The 17,837-nt window shown below is 37.1% G+C and overlaps 1 protein-coding gene across 2 annotated transcripts in view; it reads left to right on the top strand.

Annotated features, from left to right (window-relative positions):
* Positions 1-17,837, top strand: part of LOC108738953 (scavenger receptor class B member 1) — a 162,570-nt gene that overhangs the window by 131,231 nt on the left and 13,502 nt on the right. For both annotated transcript variants that reach the window (XM_025974966.1, XM_025974965.1), the window contains 2 exons: positions 9,477-9,615; positions 12,344-12,547. In XM_025974966.1, coding sequence (XP_025830751.1) covers positions 9,477-9,615; positions 12,344-12,547 — 343 coding nt within the window. The remainder of the gene's footprint in view (positions 1-9,476; positions 9,616-12,343; positions 12,548-17,837) is intronic.

Here is a 17,837-nt window from a genome sequence, read left to right as displayed (position 1 = left end):
CTCTTTCTGCTATGAGCATTGTTTAACGAACTTTGAACAATTATATGCCATAACTTTCTATGTAGTAGATAAAATCCTCAAGAACGCTACTAATTTTTTATTTTTACGGTTATAAAATACAATAATTACAAGGAGTAATTCAATGAAGCAAAACAGTTAAGTGAATTTTATACTTTACGGTTGGTTACACTTAATTTTGACAGTTATTAATCCTATTTAATACTTGTTGTCGCTTTCGTGATATATTTTTACACGATTGCAACTTCTAAGAGATTTAATTGCCAAATGGTTATAACATGAGAGGCAATAAGTTATACCTGGTTATAAAGTAGGTAAATGGCCAGAAGCATTGTCAATTATTTATTTGTAACTGAAAAATGCACATCCATTGAGGTTAGTTTGTTGCATGCCAGTGTTACCAATCTTTGACAAAATTACTCTTATATAATATACAATGGTGCACAACAGTACAGAAGATTCTGCAGTTTATAGTTGGATGCATTTAACTCTGACAGTTATAAATATCATTTGGCATCATGAAATATTAAATAATTACTCTTGGATGTTACCAAACTTCTAAAAGAAAATATTTTAGAATCAGTAACACAAAACGGTTCAGGGATTTTTAACTCCGATAATTACTAATCCTTTTTGACAGCTGCTGTCACTCTTGCAAAATAACTTGACAAGAGAGTAATAGGTATCGACTAATTAATTCATCAACATAATTTAATCCACAAATGCTAGTAATTTGAGGGGCTGTTACTTATAAGCTTTTTTAAAATGTAGTAATTGTAGATTGTAAAACGTTGACAATTGCAAATGTATTTGATATGATCAGCTCGAGAAATAATTGAGGTTATGGTGTAGCATGTTACCAATCTTTAAAAAGAAAATTATCCTAATCTAATAATTCAGATTGTGACTGAATAATAAATAAAATACAAAATGAGAGCATTTGACCGTGTTCATATCTAATAAAAGACTTGTTAAGATATCTAACTTATAAATCAAATAAACGAGCCGCGGTCGATTGCGAAATGATATAAAACGGGCATATTTTTCGACAATTAAAAATTATTATCAAACGAATAAGTAGTTTCACGCTCATTGCCAGATTAATTCGCTCATTAATTGAACATAAAAGCAAATCGCGTGCCATGTAGATATTGTACGTCGAGCTGGCGCGGCGGCGGAACGGCAGCGTCAACGAGATATCGCAGGCGGCTGGGTACCGGCGAAGTCATTGGGTCAGTGCTTTCTGTGCTACTTCCGGTCGTTATGCAACCAAGGCAAACTTGATATCGTATGAAGTAATCACTTTCACTCGGTCTCAAGAAATTCCTTCGCCACTAAGAACGACACGTACTTTTTATTAACCAAATATACGGCTGGGCACACATGCACGTAAGGAGTCGATTTGTAACAGGTGAAGGGCGAATGACGGATTTTAAAACAAAACAAAGCGCAAAATTTACGACCATATATACAATGTACACACCTATACGCAAATACAGGGTGTACGTTTTATAATTAGTTTGAATAAATGAAAGTGAGGTTATGGACTGCTGAGTTTCTCCTTTAAATCTCGACAACCATTTAGACCATAGTCTAATCACAGTCCAAAAATATTTTATACAATAGGGTCATTTCTTAGCCACGCTGATACATCCCCCTCTGGTCGACACTTTAACATTTATCACGGATTTCCCCGCTCGCTGCTAAGTAGAGCCTGTTTTGCAAATATAGATTGTTGTCATGAAGCTGCAGTACAAATATGTTTTGTATCTGAAAATTTGTCAAAGTTATTGAACCATCCTCGTTTATAACAGTTCACCGCACACAAAGTTGATTTATGACCGCCTGCAAAACAACGCCGGATTTTAGATCAGATCGAATTAGTTACCCTACTAGTACGTTTTTCCATTGCATTTCACATTACGGCAACCATTTTAACCGTAGTCTAACCACATCCCTCTCCTGTCGATATATCTCCACTTCGTCACCGACTTCCCCGCTACCCTCTAAGTAGGGACTGTTTTGCAAATATAGATTGTTGTCATGAAGCTGCAGTACAAATATGTTTTGTATCTGAAAATTTGTCAAAATTATTGAACCATCCTCGTTTATAACAGTTCACCGCACATAAAGTTGGTTTATGACCGCCTGCAAAACAACGCCGGATTTTAGATCGGATCGGAGTTAACCTACTAGTACGTTTTTCCATTGCATTTCACACTACGGCAACCATTTTAACCGTAGTCTAATCACATCCCCCTCCTGTCGATATATCTCCACTTCGTCACCGACTTCCCCGCTACCCTGAAAGTAGGGGCTGTTTTGCAAATATAGATTGTTGTCATGAAGCCGGAGTACAAAAATGTTCTGTATTTGAAAATTTCGCAAAATTATAGAACTGTACTCGTTTATAACAGTCAGGCCATGTAAAGTTAATTTATGACCTCCTGCAAAAACAATAACACCGGATTTTACATCAGATCGAAGGAGTTACCATACTGATACGTCTTCCATTACGTTTTACATTACGGCAACCATTTTAACCATAATCTAACCACATCCCTCTCGTGTGGATATATCTCCACTTCATCTCCGATTTCGCCACTACCCTCTAAATAGGGGCTGTCTTGCAAATATAGATTGTTGTCATGAAGTCGGAGTAAAAAAATGTTCTATATTTGAAAATTTCGCAAAATTATCGAACTGTCCCGTTTATAACAGTTCAGGCCATGTAAAGTTGATTTATGACCGCCTGTAAAAAATAACGCCGGATTTTAGATCACATCGAAGGAGTTACCATACTGTTATGTTTTCTATTACGTTTCACATTACGGCAACCATTTTAACCATAGTCTAACCACACCCCCCTCCTGTCGACATATGAATACTTCATCTTCGACTTCCCTGTTACCCACTAAGAAGAGGCTGTCTTAAAAATTTAGATTATTGTCATCAAGCCGCAGTACAAATCTGTTCTGTATCCGAAAATTTGGCAAAATTATTGAACCGTCCTTGTCTATAGCAATTCAGCGTAGATAAAGTTGATTTATGAACGCATGCAAAATAAATTCCGGAATTTTAGATCAGATCGAAGAAGTGACCCTACTGTAGAGTACGTATCTGCTACGTTTTTCCATTACATTTCACATTACGGCAACTATTTTAACCATAGTCTAGCCACATCCCCCTGCTGTCGACGTATCTCCACTTCATCTCCGGTTTTCTTCTAAATAGGGGCTGTCTTTTAACTACAAATTGTCGTCGTGAAATAAACTGCAAATACCGAGCGGAATGAACTAGAGGTTAAGTCATTTCTTAGCATTCGAGAGGATGTTGGTTCGATTCCTGGTCCGTCAGTTTTGGTCCAAGTTTTTCTGTAGTTGCCTTGGATCACTTAAGCAAATCACTTAGACAAACACTGTGACAGTAATATTCCACAGATAATCTTTCATTCTCTTCTGTCTTCATTTCGTCCGACTCAATTTTCTCACCCGAACCACAACCCACCCATTCCCACGATTCCTGAAAGGAGGCTCAAGAGGGCCTTCCGCCGTACCTTCCGGCGAAGTCCGGAGGGACTGCCCGCCCACGAGCATTACTGACTGACGGGAATGAAACACCCAAAAGTCTTAAGCAGCAACAAAAATATATTCTGTATTTGAAACTTTGGTAGAGTTATTGTACCATCTTCGTATTCGTATAACAGTTCAGAGCACATAAAGTTGATTTATGACCGCCTGCAAACACGCCGGCTTGTTAGTCGGACCAAAGGAGTGACAAAAAGAAAAAATTCCGGAGAAGAAATGAGTAATTTCAAACAAGCAACAAGTATGTCTTTCGTTGTTGCGAATCCCCTAGATTTCATTCTCGTCTGTAAAGCTAATAAATTTCTTTAGAGAAGCATGCGGATTTGTTAGTGATTAAAATTGATTTCACAACTCAATTTGTTGTAAAACGTGAACTTTGCTATCTACTACTAATACTGGTGCCTGGTTCCAAGAGCCTTTCTTTATACACTGTATAAATCTTTAATTTATTGGCGCGAATGACTGTGTTAATTCGTTAAACCATCGGTTACATAATGGGTACATAAAACAATGAATGCCAGGCTCTCGGAAGAAAATTTTTTTCTTGTTAACGTAAATTACGTTTGTAAAATATAATACACACACATACATGCACACAATACATTATTTGCAAAGTAAATAACATAAAACCCATCAAATGTTAATACTTACGCATATGTTGTGTAGCTGTAGTTCTGTGCGGAGCTAACGGAATTATGTAAAGCCAATGTCTCGCCTTTTTTTGATGGTATTTGTTTTGTCGAGCATTCCACTTATTTGTGTGGTCATTTAATAGCGAATTTGACAACGCGAATTACTTGTCTTTTAACAAGATTTTGTTGACGTTTTCTGGATCGTCGAGTGATTGTTTCGGTCAGTATTTACTGGAGATGGACTTTTTGCAAGATCCGATCGGATACCGGATAATGACACTGGTTACTCTACTAGAGAAAAATTAATAAACCAACACCAGCAATAATAATTTAATAATTATAACAAAAAGACCTACCTATTGATAATTAAGATTGTATTGGGATAGATCGTTTGTTCTTATTTGCGTTATTTATTGATTATTATATTAAATTATTTGTTGTTTCGATGTAATTCTTCTGCTTACCTTTCTATTTAACAAGAATATATCAGTATGACCGAACTGTTACAATTTTGGTCGCTTGTTGGTATATCAGATTTGAATTAACAATGATTTATAAAATCACTATCCAGTGCATCTCAAGTATTCACCCAGAAACTTTGGTGAACTTCATCATTATCATAAGGTCGTCAGTTCCAAGACTGTTTGGACACATACCTCCACTCTTTCCTATTCTGAGCTAATCTTCGCATTTCCCTAAAACTAGAACAACCCACATCCTTAACTATTTGCGAACAGTAACAGGTCTATCTCTACACATTTTGTTAACTCCTGTTTCTGCCTCTAGTATGTCTCTGAATAGACCTTTATGTCTGAGAAGGTGTTCTACCAACCTATCTCGACTACTTCTTATTGACTTCCATAGAGTCCTCTGTTCTCCCATTCTTTCTAATACCTCTTCATTTCTAACCTTCTCTATCCACGGTATCCTCATCATTCGCCTGTAACACCACATTTCGTACGCTTCTAACCTTTTCTTTTCCGCTGAGCCGCCCCGGGCCAAGAACTTAACGTTCTTTTTTAGCCATTGTTTGATGTTTTCTGATATACTAGCTAATGATGGAATGTTTACATTTTGGACTAATAGTTAAAATAATTGTTAAGATGAAGGGTCCCCTACCCGAAAGATCTGAGAGAATCCTGTGGTTCTGTCGAGGTCGTTCTTCCGTTTTAAATATAATAGACTGTTAACTTCAAATTCACACACGAAAGAAATTATTGTGTGAAAAAACTGTGCTTGGAGGGAATGTTTTTAATTTTCTTTTAACATAAATTAACACTTTGAAAGCATGAACATCATGTCCTTTTAGATTGGCCAAAGACGAAGATGGCTTTAAGTAAGATGGTGTTAATTAAATATGTCTACAATACCTGCTCCGTACCCTTACTTTAGACAGTAAATAGTGATATTAAAAATTACCTATACACGGTTTGATTTATGTGTGATGTATAGCGTCTAGCAAGGAAGAGTTAGAGGCAGTGTTAAACAAAACGGTAGCTATATTGACAGAAGAAAACGGAATAATGAAAATAAATAAAAGTAAATCAAACATATTGCTAGGTAAGGGAGGTGAATGTACGGTTAGAGCTAATATAGAACCTAGGAGGTCAGTAAACTCTCAAGATGCTAAAGCGGCAGAAACATAAACCCCTCTTGGGAAACCCTAAATTTGATTCAAGAGTAGTCTAAATGATAGTTTATGATGTTACATACTTTGAAGTTAACAAAATTTCAATTGGATTATACATAGTTTTTGTTTTGAATATGTGACTGGTGTTGTTGAATGCAAGATGAATCCAACGTCCTTGGCAATCAAATTATCATATTCAAGATTCTCAAATACGCAAAGTGCATCATTTTCTATGTAAAATATAGAGTATTGCAATGCACGGAGGTGAAACAAGGATGATGTCACATCGTGGTAGAGAAAGGTTGGAAGTCTTTGAATCTAATGATGAAGGCGAGTGATTAGGATTTGTTGAACGGAAAACAAGACAAATGGAGACAATATTAAAAATAGGAAAGAAAAGTGTTAGGGTATTGGCTACACCACGACGAATTCCTAAATATCATAGTGGAAGAACAAAAAGGAAGCAGACCAGAAAGGAGAGCAAACATGGATTAGGTAAAGGAAGAAATGAAGGTCGTAGCGTACCAACAAGTCATTGTCGGGGTGGCATCTAAAAAGGAATGGAGGATCAAGATTTTTGCTGATAATATTTGAATAACTCGTATTTTTGTTCTGGAGACTTATCAAATCTCGATAGATATTTCCGATCTTGTAACCTTAAGCTTTTGAACGAAAAAGTAAATAACGTATATTTTGATTACGAGCTACGGCCTTGTCGATGGGGCATTCTCTATTCATCTCTAGACTCCACCACATCTTTGCTTCTTGGTAGGTCAATGTGGTCACTTTATCCTTTACCTGTTCCATCTATGTTCTCCTAGGCTTCATAGATTTCTTTTGTCAGGTACCTTTCCTTCCCTTATGGTTCCTAGCATCTTCTCTCTTTTATTTCCAACGATTTTTAATAAATTTCTCTTTTTCTTTACCATCTGTAGAACTTTGTCTTCTTTGTTTTCTTTCCTGTCCAGCTAAGAAGGTTAGAAATGAAGAGGTATCAAAAAGAATAGGAGAACTGACGACTCTATAGAAGTCAATAAGATATAGGCAAGATGGGTAGGTAGGGCACCTTCTTAGGCATGAAGGTCTAGTCAGAAACATATTAGAGGCAGAAACAGGAGTAGGAGGAGTAGAGGTTGACGTAGATTAGATTACTGTTTGCAAATAGTTTAGGATGTGGGATGTTCTAGTTTTAGGGAAATGCGAAGATTAGCTCAGGATAGGAAAGAGCAGAGGTGCGTGTCCAATGAGACAGAGCGGCATGGCCTAGAGGTTTAGACCATTGCTTAGCATTCGGGTGGACGCCGGTTCGATTCCGGGTCCGTCTGCCTTGGTCCAAGTTTTTATGTGGTTTCCTTGGACCACTTAGGCAAATGCTAGGGCGGTAATATTCCACAGATAATCGTTCATTCTCTTCTGTCTTCATTTCGTCCGTCTCATCTTTCTCACTCGAACCACCACCCACCCATTCCCACGACTCCTGAAAGCAGGCTGAACAGGGCCTTCCGCCCTACCTTCCGTCGTAGTCCGGAGGGACTGCCCGCCCACCAGCATTACTGGCTGGTGGGAATGAAACACCCAGAAGTTTTTTGTCCAATCAGTCTTAGGATTGACGATCTTCGATGCTGAACGAATTACTACAAATGGCGCAAATGGTTCAGTGGTTATGAAGCTCGTTTAGCATGCGGGCGACCCCGGTTCTGTTCTTGGTCAATTCAGTACCTTTTTTGTGTACGCAACTCGTTTAGATGCCGCTGTCGGCAGTGGAGGTACAGCCTAATTTATTATTTTATACATTTTGTTTTGAAACGCGTCCGGCTCATCCACCAGAAAGAGTGGCTCCAGTTAAATTTGAACAAATTATTTCGCTTCTAAGGATGTATAGGAAGGGAATGATCCCCGTTATTGAGAAGGCACATTTTATCGCGCGTTTGGTTCAATTTCGTTCAAAATCTTTAGATTAACTTTGTACATACACGTGCAAAGTTATGAAGTTGGTTTTTGTACATAAGTATATTGAAACTATCAAATTTAGGAACTATCGATCAAAGTTCGCCTAGTGTGCAGTTTTGGATCGTACTTATAGCAAATATTAAATTTCCTAGTCGTTTATTTTCAATTTCGCTCGCTGGCGGCTTCGTTCAGTTATAAATATCGGTATCGTCAAGATTGAATGCACTTTAGTTAAAGTGGAGTGACATTTTACGACATAAAGAAAAAGGCTTTTACGCCACATAGAGATAGATGTCGACGCTTTCTGTCGCATTTACTTTGCTCATCTCTATCAGCGATAAATATCTACTTCCTGCACTATTTTAAAATGTAATTCTACAGTAAAAAGTTACATGGATGTGCGTTTTTGTAGGATAAATGTTGGAAGGAGGCTAATATTGTCTAATTCTACCTAGTACATTATCTCTTTTTTTAATTTTACCCCGATTCTAGTTTCTATTTGTTCTTATTGTAATATAAACTAAAAGGGAGATGAAAAAGACAATGTCTGATGCAATTCTCTTCATTATAAGGTCGCCAGTTCCAAGACTAGTTGGACACGCTCCTCTATTCTTTCCTATCCTGAGTCAATCTTCGTATTCCTCTAAACCTAGAACAACGCATCCTTAAGTATTTGTGAATAGTGACCTAACCTAGATCCACCTCCACCCCTCCTAACTCCTGTTTCTGCTTCTTATATGTTTCTAACTAGACCTTCATGCCTGAGAAGGTGTCCTACCAACCTATCTCGCCTATTTCTTATTGACTTCCATAGAGTCCTCTGTTCTCCTATTCTTTCTAATACCTCTTCATTTATAACCTTCTCTATCCACGGTAATCTCATCAGTCGCCTGTAACACCACATTCCGAACGATTCTAACCCTTTTTTTTCCACCGCACCCACTGTCCATGTTTCGCACCCATACAGCGCCGTGCTCCAAAGATAAACTTTAACAACTTTTTTCGAATTTCTAAATTAAACGTTCGTGAGCATAGTGTGACTTCTTTTCATTGAAGGCGATTCGACCCTGAGCTATCCTCTGCTTGATATTCCTACTACTCCTTCCGTCCTGACTTATGTGACTTCCTAGACACCTAAAATCGGCTACTTCTTCTAATTCTTCGTCTCCTATCTTTATATTTGCTATTTCCCTATTTTTTTTCTTCCCATGCATACCAGTACTTTAGTTTTACTTTTATTTATTTTCATACAGTACTGATCTGTCAGTACCGCATCCTTTACCCACTACAGATAACCTTAAATTAGTGAGGAAAAATTGTTCGTGCTGTAACTCCCTCGCCGGGAATCGAACCCGCGTCTCCGGTTTGTACTCACCACTAAGCCGCGAAGAGGTAACAGCTGGAACACTGGTGATACGTACTTAAGAGTATAGGTTGCAAAAGTAAAATTGTTGCTGATGTTACAAAAATTGATAATTTGATAGTGTCTTACAGAAATCTCGTTGTTGATCTTAAAATTTGTCCTGTCGCCCTGTAGGTTGCTTATATATTATGTTTTTAGTTTTTATTTAATACTTTATGTGTTTTCTTAGTTTTAGTTTTTTTTTATATATATATCAAGCCTTGTTTATTCTAAACCAAACATTTTTCTTGTTTCAGAGAAAACATGGAAAAAGTGAACATACAATTTCACGATAATGGCACAGTGTCGTATCAGCACAAGAAAATTCTACAGTTTGTTCCAGAGTTGTCAGTTGATAAAAATGAAAAGTTAACCGTACCAAACATTCCTTTACTGGTAAGTAAAAGCATAATAATGTCACTTCTGCTAATCCTAAATAAGTCATAGCATTCTCCGTAAACGAAAATATCGCATATCGCTTACTATTATTTTATCTAATATAGGTCTCTTTCTGCTACACTCTACTCGTTTTCTTTTTCTAATATATCTCTAACTAGCATTGTGTGGCTGTGGTTGTCTAGTCGCCACAATTTTCAATAAACGGAAATGGTCCAGTGGTATCGACGTACGGCTGCCATCGAGGCGGGCCCGGTATCTGTACTCGGTCGAAGCTATAACTTTTTTTTCAATTTACTTGTGTTTATTAACCTTCTACTAATTTTTTTTATTAATATTAAATTAATTGACCGAAGCGTGTTTTTCTTTGATTGGTTAGGATCATAATGATACGTCTTTTATTTTTGTCAGCGTTCACAACTGTGTGATAAATTGTCTAATTACCTTTTTACATTCTTCATGCATAATTCCGTCGAAATGATATGGTTTAATTTATGTGAAACTGTGACATTTAAATTACAGAAGCATTTATAACGTGCCTGTGGCTAATACTGTTTCGAATTAATTAATATTTACAGTCTGACTTAACTGTCGTATAAACAAATGTGAATATAATTTGTCCCTATTAATTTAATATGAAGGTATGCATGAAAGGAGAACCAACTGATAGTTATTAATGGAATATATGTTTCGGCTGCTAGAGATTATTTTAATTATGATCAACTACTATTTAAACGGCGAGTATCGTTTACAGATTGCTATAAAGCATATAGTAATTGCACAGTTGAGTCAATTGAAATTGTTTTGGGATCCGTCAAATGGGCAAACACCATCTGGTGGCAAAATTTATAACTCGAATGAGGGAAAAATTTACATAGGAACTGTGCACGCAAATTGTAAAATTGTTTATTAAAATAATAAAACACGTTAAAAAAGTAAAAATTTTTTTGATGATGGAGTCGACGAAGTTTTCTTCTAAAGTTAAATCAAATAAAAAGTTAATATGTTCAGTGAAAAGCTGCAATAGCACTTCAGACATAGATCTTCACTCTTCACCTACATTAACTACTTTCCAATAAAAACTAACCGTTTTATATATGTAAAAAATATATTCGGAAAATTAGAGAAAAAAGTAAACTAATAGAAGCTTGGATGAAAGCAGTAGGTATCAAAGAAGTGAATTCCGGAATAAAAATTTGTTCACGTCATTTTAATGCACATGATTATATTTCAGCAAGTATTTACCATCAGCCATAACCTTAATATTTAAAACTAGAATCATACTAAAATTATAAAGTGAGAAATTATTTATTCCTGTGTAATTGATTTAACACAATTCTAATGATACGATATAAGTATTTTGAGGTTAAGAACCTACCTGCTGCAATACAACAAAGTTGCAATAATGTGTTTGCAACGTTCTCTTAAATCGGCTTTGCACGTGCAAGTCATTGATATGATATTGCTTAAATCACCCAGAATCACCTCACCAATTATATAACGTGAATCACTTTTTAAATCCGAAGTTTGTAAAAAGTAGGCAGTAAACTTGACGGAATTTGAAGGCTAGCTTCCGGATTTGTTATTTCCGAATTTTATAATGTGATTGGCATTAAAACACGCTCACCTTCAACGAAATTGTGTCAATACTTTATCATTTTATCGTAATTTAAAAACTTTGAAAATTGCACGGTACACTATGGGAACTACGATAAATTTTCCCTAATCGGCGCCATGTTTTTAGGCTCCTCCCATTTGACGGATTCCATCAGGGAGAAACATTTGCTAAAATAATGTTGCAATCGTAAGAATTGTAAGGATATAAACATTTCAACCCGCCCACATTATTCCAATTGTTCAGTTCCAGTCGGATAAGCCAAAACTAGCAGTTTTTGATTAAAAGGTTTGATTAACCGAAAACTGATTACATCTTGGTGGCACAATTCGATCCTTTAATTTAATATTTTAATAGTCATCTAGTTCTAATATATCATGAGAGGAGATAGTGGATCGTCGAGTGATTGTTTCGGTCAGTATTTACTGGAGATGGACTTTTTGCAAGATCCGATCGGATACCGGATAATGACACTGGTTACTCTACNCAGTTCCAGTCGGATAAGCCAAAACTAGCAGTTTTTGATTAAAAGGTTTGATTAACCGAAAACTGATTACATCTTGGTGGCACAATTCGATCCTTTAATTTAATATTTTAATAGTCATCTAGTTCTAATATATCATGAGAGGAGATAGTTGCAACAGTTTTGATTGCAAGGCAAAATCTTCTGTTGTCCGATTCCATTCGCTAATATCATTCACACCACCCAATAAAATGTTACTATACCGTATTGTAGAAGGTAAATCGATCGCCTTAATGGCTTTTTATACATCTATTACCATTTTTCTACAATATTTACAGAAAAAAGGTGCAATTTTTAACCATTTTTTTGGCCGGCTAACTCAGGAGAGATAAGCAGACACAGCTACGATAAATTCATTAAATCTGGAAGAAAATATCATTAGTTTGGAACGTTATTCATAAGAAATCAGTTGATAACTTAATTCCACCTTTTCTAGACTGAATCTGATGTTTTAAAGAGCGTTTTTACGAATCACCCTGTATATTTTTAAATCGAATCAAAACACATCACTAGTCATTGTTTATTTTGAGACTCCAGTAGTTTAATATTGCAATAACGAGATAAAATGAAGCATGTTCTTTTGATTCTAGACGCTTTCAACGAAATCAAACTCCCTGGGATTCTTTTTGCAAAAGACTATCTCTCTCGTCCTGTCAATGGGAAACTTCAGGCCATTTGTCAACGTCACAGCTGAAGAGCTGGTGTTCGGTTATGAAGACAGCTTGGTGGCGCTGGCGCACCGGCTATATCGGAAAAATAAACGGCCTTCGTCGAAAATGGGACTGCTTATTGCGGTAAGTTCTCCGATTGTTGATGAAACCAAGTATTTTTATTTTATATTAATAAAAATTGTCGCTGTTATGCATGAAGTACTGTCGTTTGTGATGTACTCAATAGCATGAATAAAAGATGAAGTTTAAACCAGTGAAATAACCCCCAAAAGAACAAGTATAGTAGGGAAAGAGTGAATATAAAGATAGGAGACGAAAAATTAGAAGTTGTTGATTTTCAGTATCTAGGAAATTAGAAGATTTAGGATGAAAGGAGAAGTAGAGATATTAAGGAGAGGATAGCGCAGGGTTGAGTCGGCTTTAACAGAAAGAAGTCACTTCTACGCTCGCGAACAGTTACTTTAGAAATTTGAAAAAGATTGTCAAAGTGTACATCTGGAGTGCGGTTTTGTGCAAGTGCGAAACATGGACGGGGAAATGACGGAAAAAAACTAGTTAGTAGCGTTTTAAATGTAGTATTATAGACGATTGATGTGGATAGAGCAGGTTAGAAATGAGGAGGCATTAGAAAGAAAAGGAGAACGGAAGACTCCATAGAAGTCAATAAGAAATAGACGAGACAGGTTGGTAGGTCGCCTTCTGGGGTATGGTGAGCTAGAGGAAAGGTAGACTTAGATTAGATTACTGTTCACAAATAGTAAGGATGTTTTGGGGAAATGCGAAGATTATCTCAGGATAGAAAAGAGTGGAGGTGCGTGTCGAACCAGTCTTAAGACTGACGACCTTATGATGATTATGACTCTGATACTTAATAGGAAATTGAATAAGGTAGTAACATTTCTTTCTGCCAACACTTGGTTGTTTGAGGTAATCTCAGTAACTCCCGAATGGATTTTGAGAATTCTTTCATTATCCACCAGGTCATAATCTCTCTAATGTAATGTTGGCTACAGCTTATGTTACTACGACATGAAGGAGGGCCCTTTATTCGCCACATACTTACTACAACAGGTGAATTTATCGACAATCAGAAGTATCGCCCAACAAGTTCTTTCAAACAGTAATGCTACTCTCCGCTAGGTGACAGTGGGCAACTTAAAGTAGGTACATGAGTCTTAATCAGTGTTTATTGAAACAGGAATTACATTTGGGCAGTTAGTTGTAGCAACAAATAGTTAAACCAGATTAAATATTCAATATTCTTTGTAGGGATATAAAGCAGAGGATAGCAGGGTCGTGTCGCCTTTAATAAAAGGAAGTCACTTCTTTGCCCGGGTTATTTAGAAATTCGAAAAAGGTTGTTAAAGGTGTATGTTTGGAGCACGGCGTTGTACGGGTGCGACACATGGACAGTGGGCGCGACGGAAAAGAAAAGGTTAGAAGCGTTCGAAATGTGGTGTTATAGGCGGATGATGAGGATATCGTGGGTAGAAAAGGTTAGAAATGAAGAGGTATTGGAAAGAATAGGAGAACAGAGGACTCTATGGAAGTCAATAAAAAATAGGCGAGATAGGTTGATAGGACACCTTCTTAGGCATAGGTCTAGTCAGAGATATATTAGAGGCAGAAACAGGAGTTAGGAGGGATAGAGGTAGACCTACGTTAGAGGATGTGGGCTGTTCTAGTTTTAGGGAGATGCGAAGATTAGCTCAGGATAGGAAAGAGTGGAGGTACGTGTCCAACCAGTCTTAGGACTGACGACTTTATGATAATGATAATCCTTTGTTAATATTTCCACTGCAATCATGACAGTGCCCCTACAATTTAGATTAAACGCCACTGTTGTCTTGAAGTTTGAAACAAGACACATGTAAGGCTCGGTTAATCAAGTAGGTAACTCATCCAAATGTTCCTTTATGTTGAGTACGGTCCTGTCAAAACTGCAATTACCGTGATATATACTCGGACATTACCCATTACTATTATAGTTATTATTATCAAGTGCTTTGAGGGTAAATGTAGGTTGCGTTTGTGTGTGTGTGCGCACACGCAAACACTTTTACGTACCCATCGGATATTAAACGATGTAATAAATCTCTGAAATGAATAATGAATAATTGTTAAATCAACCCCGGACAAAACGTTGTAGGGAAGACGCTGATGCAGACCGCAGGGGGCGCATCAATCAAACATCAAGAGAGTGAACGCCCCTCCGCTGCGATGATCCATTTTCTTCGCAAACAGGTGCAATTCCTCCACCTGTTCGATAATAAATTTGAATGCGATACTTTTCGCGACTACAAAAGAACACCGTGAAATATGGGAATGTATAGCGTTGCTTGAGCTGCGGCAAACTTTGATTCAGAGCCGACGCCTAGTGTCGCGACGGTACATTACATGAGATAAATTTACGCGTATCTGAAGATCCGCAACCGAGTATAAGATCCTTCGCAATTTGAAACAATAGATACAGTGTACAGTAAGTCCAATAAGTGTGAAATCTTGACTAAAATTTACAGAGAAGGATGGAAAAAACGGCAGAAGAACTGTTAGGGGAAGATCAATTTGGTTTTAGAAGAAATGTCAAACCTAGATTAGATTACTGTTCGCAAATAGTTAAGGATTTGGGTTGTTCTATTTTGGGGAAATGTGAAAATTAGCTCAGGATAAGAAGAAAATCAGAATGTCATCGTAGTAGGTGAATATGATCGTTATCATCATCTTTATCACACTAGAGTGAATCATCTGGTCTTCTAGATTCCGAAAATCAACGACTTCCTCTAATTTGTCTCCTCCCATTTGTATTTTATCTCATTCCGAACTTTTTTCTGCTTTGCATACTGATATTTTGGTTTTACTTGTATTTATTTTCATATCATAGTCTTTTGTCAATACCGCTTTCATTGAACTCCCTCCTTGTTATATGCTATTCGTTTTCCTGTAACTGTATCTATCCCTAATGTTGTCATGTCCAGAGTTATGGACTGGAAAGTATTTTCTCCTTCTGTATCTATAGTAAAACAGTATAATCTCAGTACGCATCACATGGGATGACCTTCCGTGCTCAAAAATTTCGTAACTGAAACTTAAGGTGTCGGTCACATCTGTCAAACTCATACAGATTTTTGTCAGTATTTCTAGTTTTATTCGTTGATGTTTCACGAAGAGCTAAAGGTCCTCAGTTAACGTTCTATGGCATTACCAGACATGTCATGGGCAATACCAAAGCGAAATACTGGCCAAACCTGCAAACTACTCAAAAGCTTCTTTCTACTTTTTCCTTTTCTTTTGTGCCTCTTTGAGCCTGTAGTAATGTGGGCCCCAGGATTAGCTTTCACGACCAGAGTGCATCTGACGAGAATTTTCCGAGCTGTGGTTTATCCGAATTTCGAAATCTTCCAGACGCATCTTATCCAAATCTGGCTGCATCAGACAATTTCACTTTGAATTCAGCAGCTGAAACCTTCACTAAAAGTACAAAATGGCAGTCCACGTCTAATACTTTCAATAAATTATTGACCAAAACCTCAATGTTATTTATTACTCTGGTTTCGTTTCGTAGTTTCAAATTGACAAGTATATTCTTTCGTAAACCTCTTGTCAAGCACTTGAAGTATTATAGTTAACAGCAAATATCACGAGATGGCGATATGGGTAACTTATTAAATTATATCAACTATAAGTTGTATGCATACTATTGTAACTATTCGACCATCGATTAAGTTGGCAGTAAAGCTTCCATCCTATGAGTCGTGCAAAAAGTGCATCCCTCGGTTGTTAGACACCACTACCAACCTGTTAAAACTTACGTTACTGAAGCTCTCTCGTTGCTCTATTCTCCTTCTTCCTTTTTTCTTTTCTTTTGTGCCTCTTTGAGCCTGTAGTGAGGTGGGTACTAGAATAAATCCTTTGGTAAGGACGGTAAAGAACTCTAGACATGAAAATGCATTTCACGCCGCATTACCCGCACTACGACGACGCTACTGCACCGAACGAGCGGACTATTTTAAAAGGAGATTGTTGAAAAGGAGAAAGACGTGGAACGTACGGCATTCCTTAATAATTGAATTTTTCCTTATTAAATCGCAAAAGTTCGACGGTATTCCGTACACTATTGGAATTTATAATTTCGAGAAAAGAAGGAAATCACTTCGATCCATTTTCTGCAGTAAATCACTAGGTTATTACTGTTAAAACAGTGAACACTCAATAATCTGAACAACAGTTTACATTGTCGATTTTGTCACCTTAAAAATGTTGTATTTATGGTTAGCAAAATAAACATACAAAAAACATTTTCACTTTTAGAAAATACTACAAATGGCGCAGTAAACGCCATCTGTAGCACGATGCTACATTTTAGGATTACGTATGCTCCAACAAGTTCCACTTGTGTGGATATCTACTTGCTGAAAACGAATCCCGGCGTAGCCAACCTCAACGTGATTGGCACGTTATCTTAATCGAATAAAATAATTCGAAGTTGTCTGTATTCTGCCTGCGACGCGCTGATAAGATCCAAAAGATCGAAATCGCGATCCGCGTCTGGCAGTTTCGACAGAACACAGACCAACTTTTACCTGCTATCTTAACAGTGCGTTTTAGAAAACACCACAAATGGCGCGGTAAACGCCATCTGTAGTACGATGCTACATTTTAGGATTACGTATGCTCCAACAAGGTCCATTTAAATATATGGATATCTACTTGCTGAAACGAATCCCGGCGTAGCTAACCTCAACGTGATAGGCACGTTACCATAATCGAATAAAATAATTCGAAGTGGTTTCTATTCTGTCGAAACTGCCAGACGCTTACCGCGATTTCGATCTTTTTGAATCTCATCAGCGCGTCGCAGACAGCTCCAACAGAACACAGGCAAAAATTTAACTTCTGTCTTAACAGATGGTATTGGGATGTTCTAGTTTTAGAGAAATGGGAAGATTGACTCAGGGTAGGAAGGAGGTGCTTGTGCAACCAGTTTTAGGACCATCAACCTTATAATATTTATGAATTTTTAGGTGTAGACGCAGCAGTCTGCTTTGCCTTTCTTTCCTGTCAATAATGCCTATTTTTATATAGCATTTTTAATTAGATTTCTTTTAGTTTAAGAGTGTAGGTAGTGAGTATAGAACAGAAAACATCGGTAACTATATAATTACACTACGTGACTATTACAGCTCATAATTAGAGAATTTTGATTAAATCTAACTAAATATGAAGATTGGAAAAACTTTGGCGGTTGTTGTAGAACAAACAGAATAGCTCAAAACCCCAACGCCAAAACACGACACTGTAGTTGTCCGAAGCACTTTTCGGTAACAAAGTTACCTTCTTCAGGGACTGAAGTAAACTAAACCTAAATGAGAACTAATCCTAATTTATACTGATAGTTGTTAAGGTTCAGTGAACA

This window comes from Agrilus planipennis, unplaced genomic scaffold (assembly GCF_000699045.2).
Source record: "Agrilus planipennis isolate EAB-ADULT unplaced genomic scaffold, Apla_2.0 scaffold118, whole genome shotgun sequence".
Classification (NCBI taxonomy): Eukaryota; Metazoa; Arthropoda; class Insecta; order Coleoptera; family Buprestidae; genus Agrilus; species Agrilus planipennis.
This window is presented reverse-complemented; position numbering and strand designations above follow the sequence as displayed.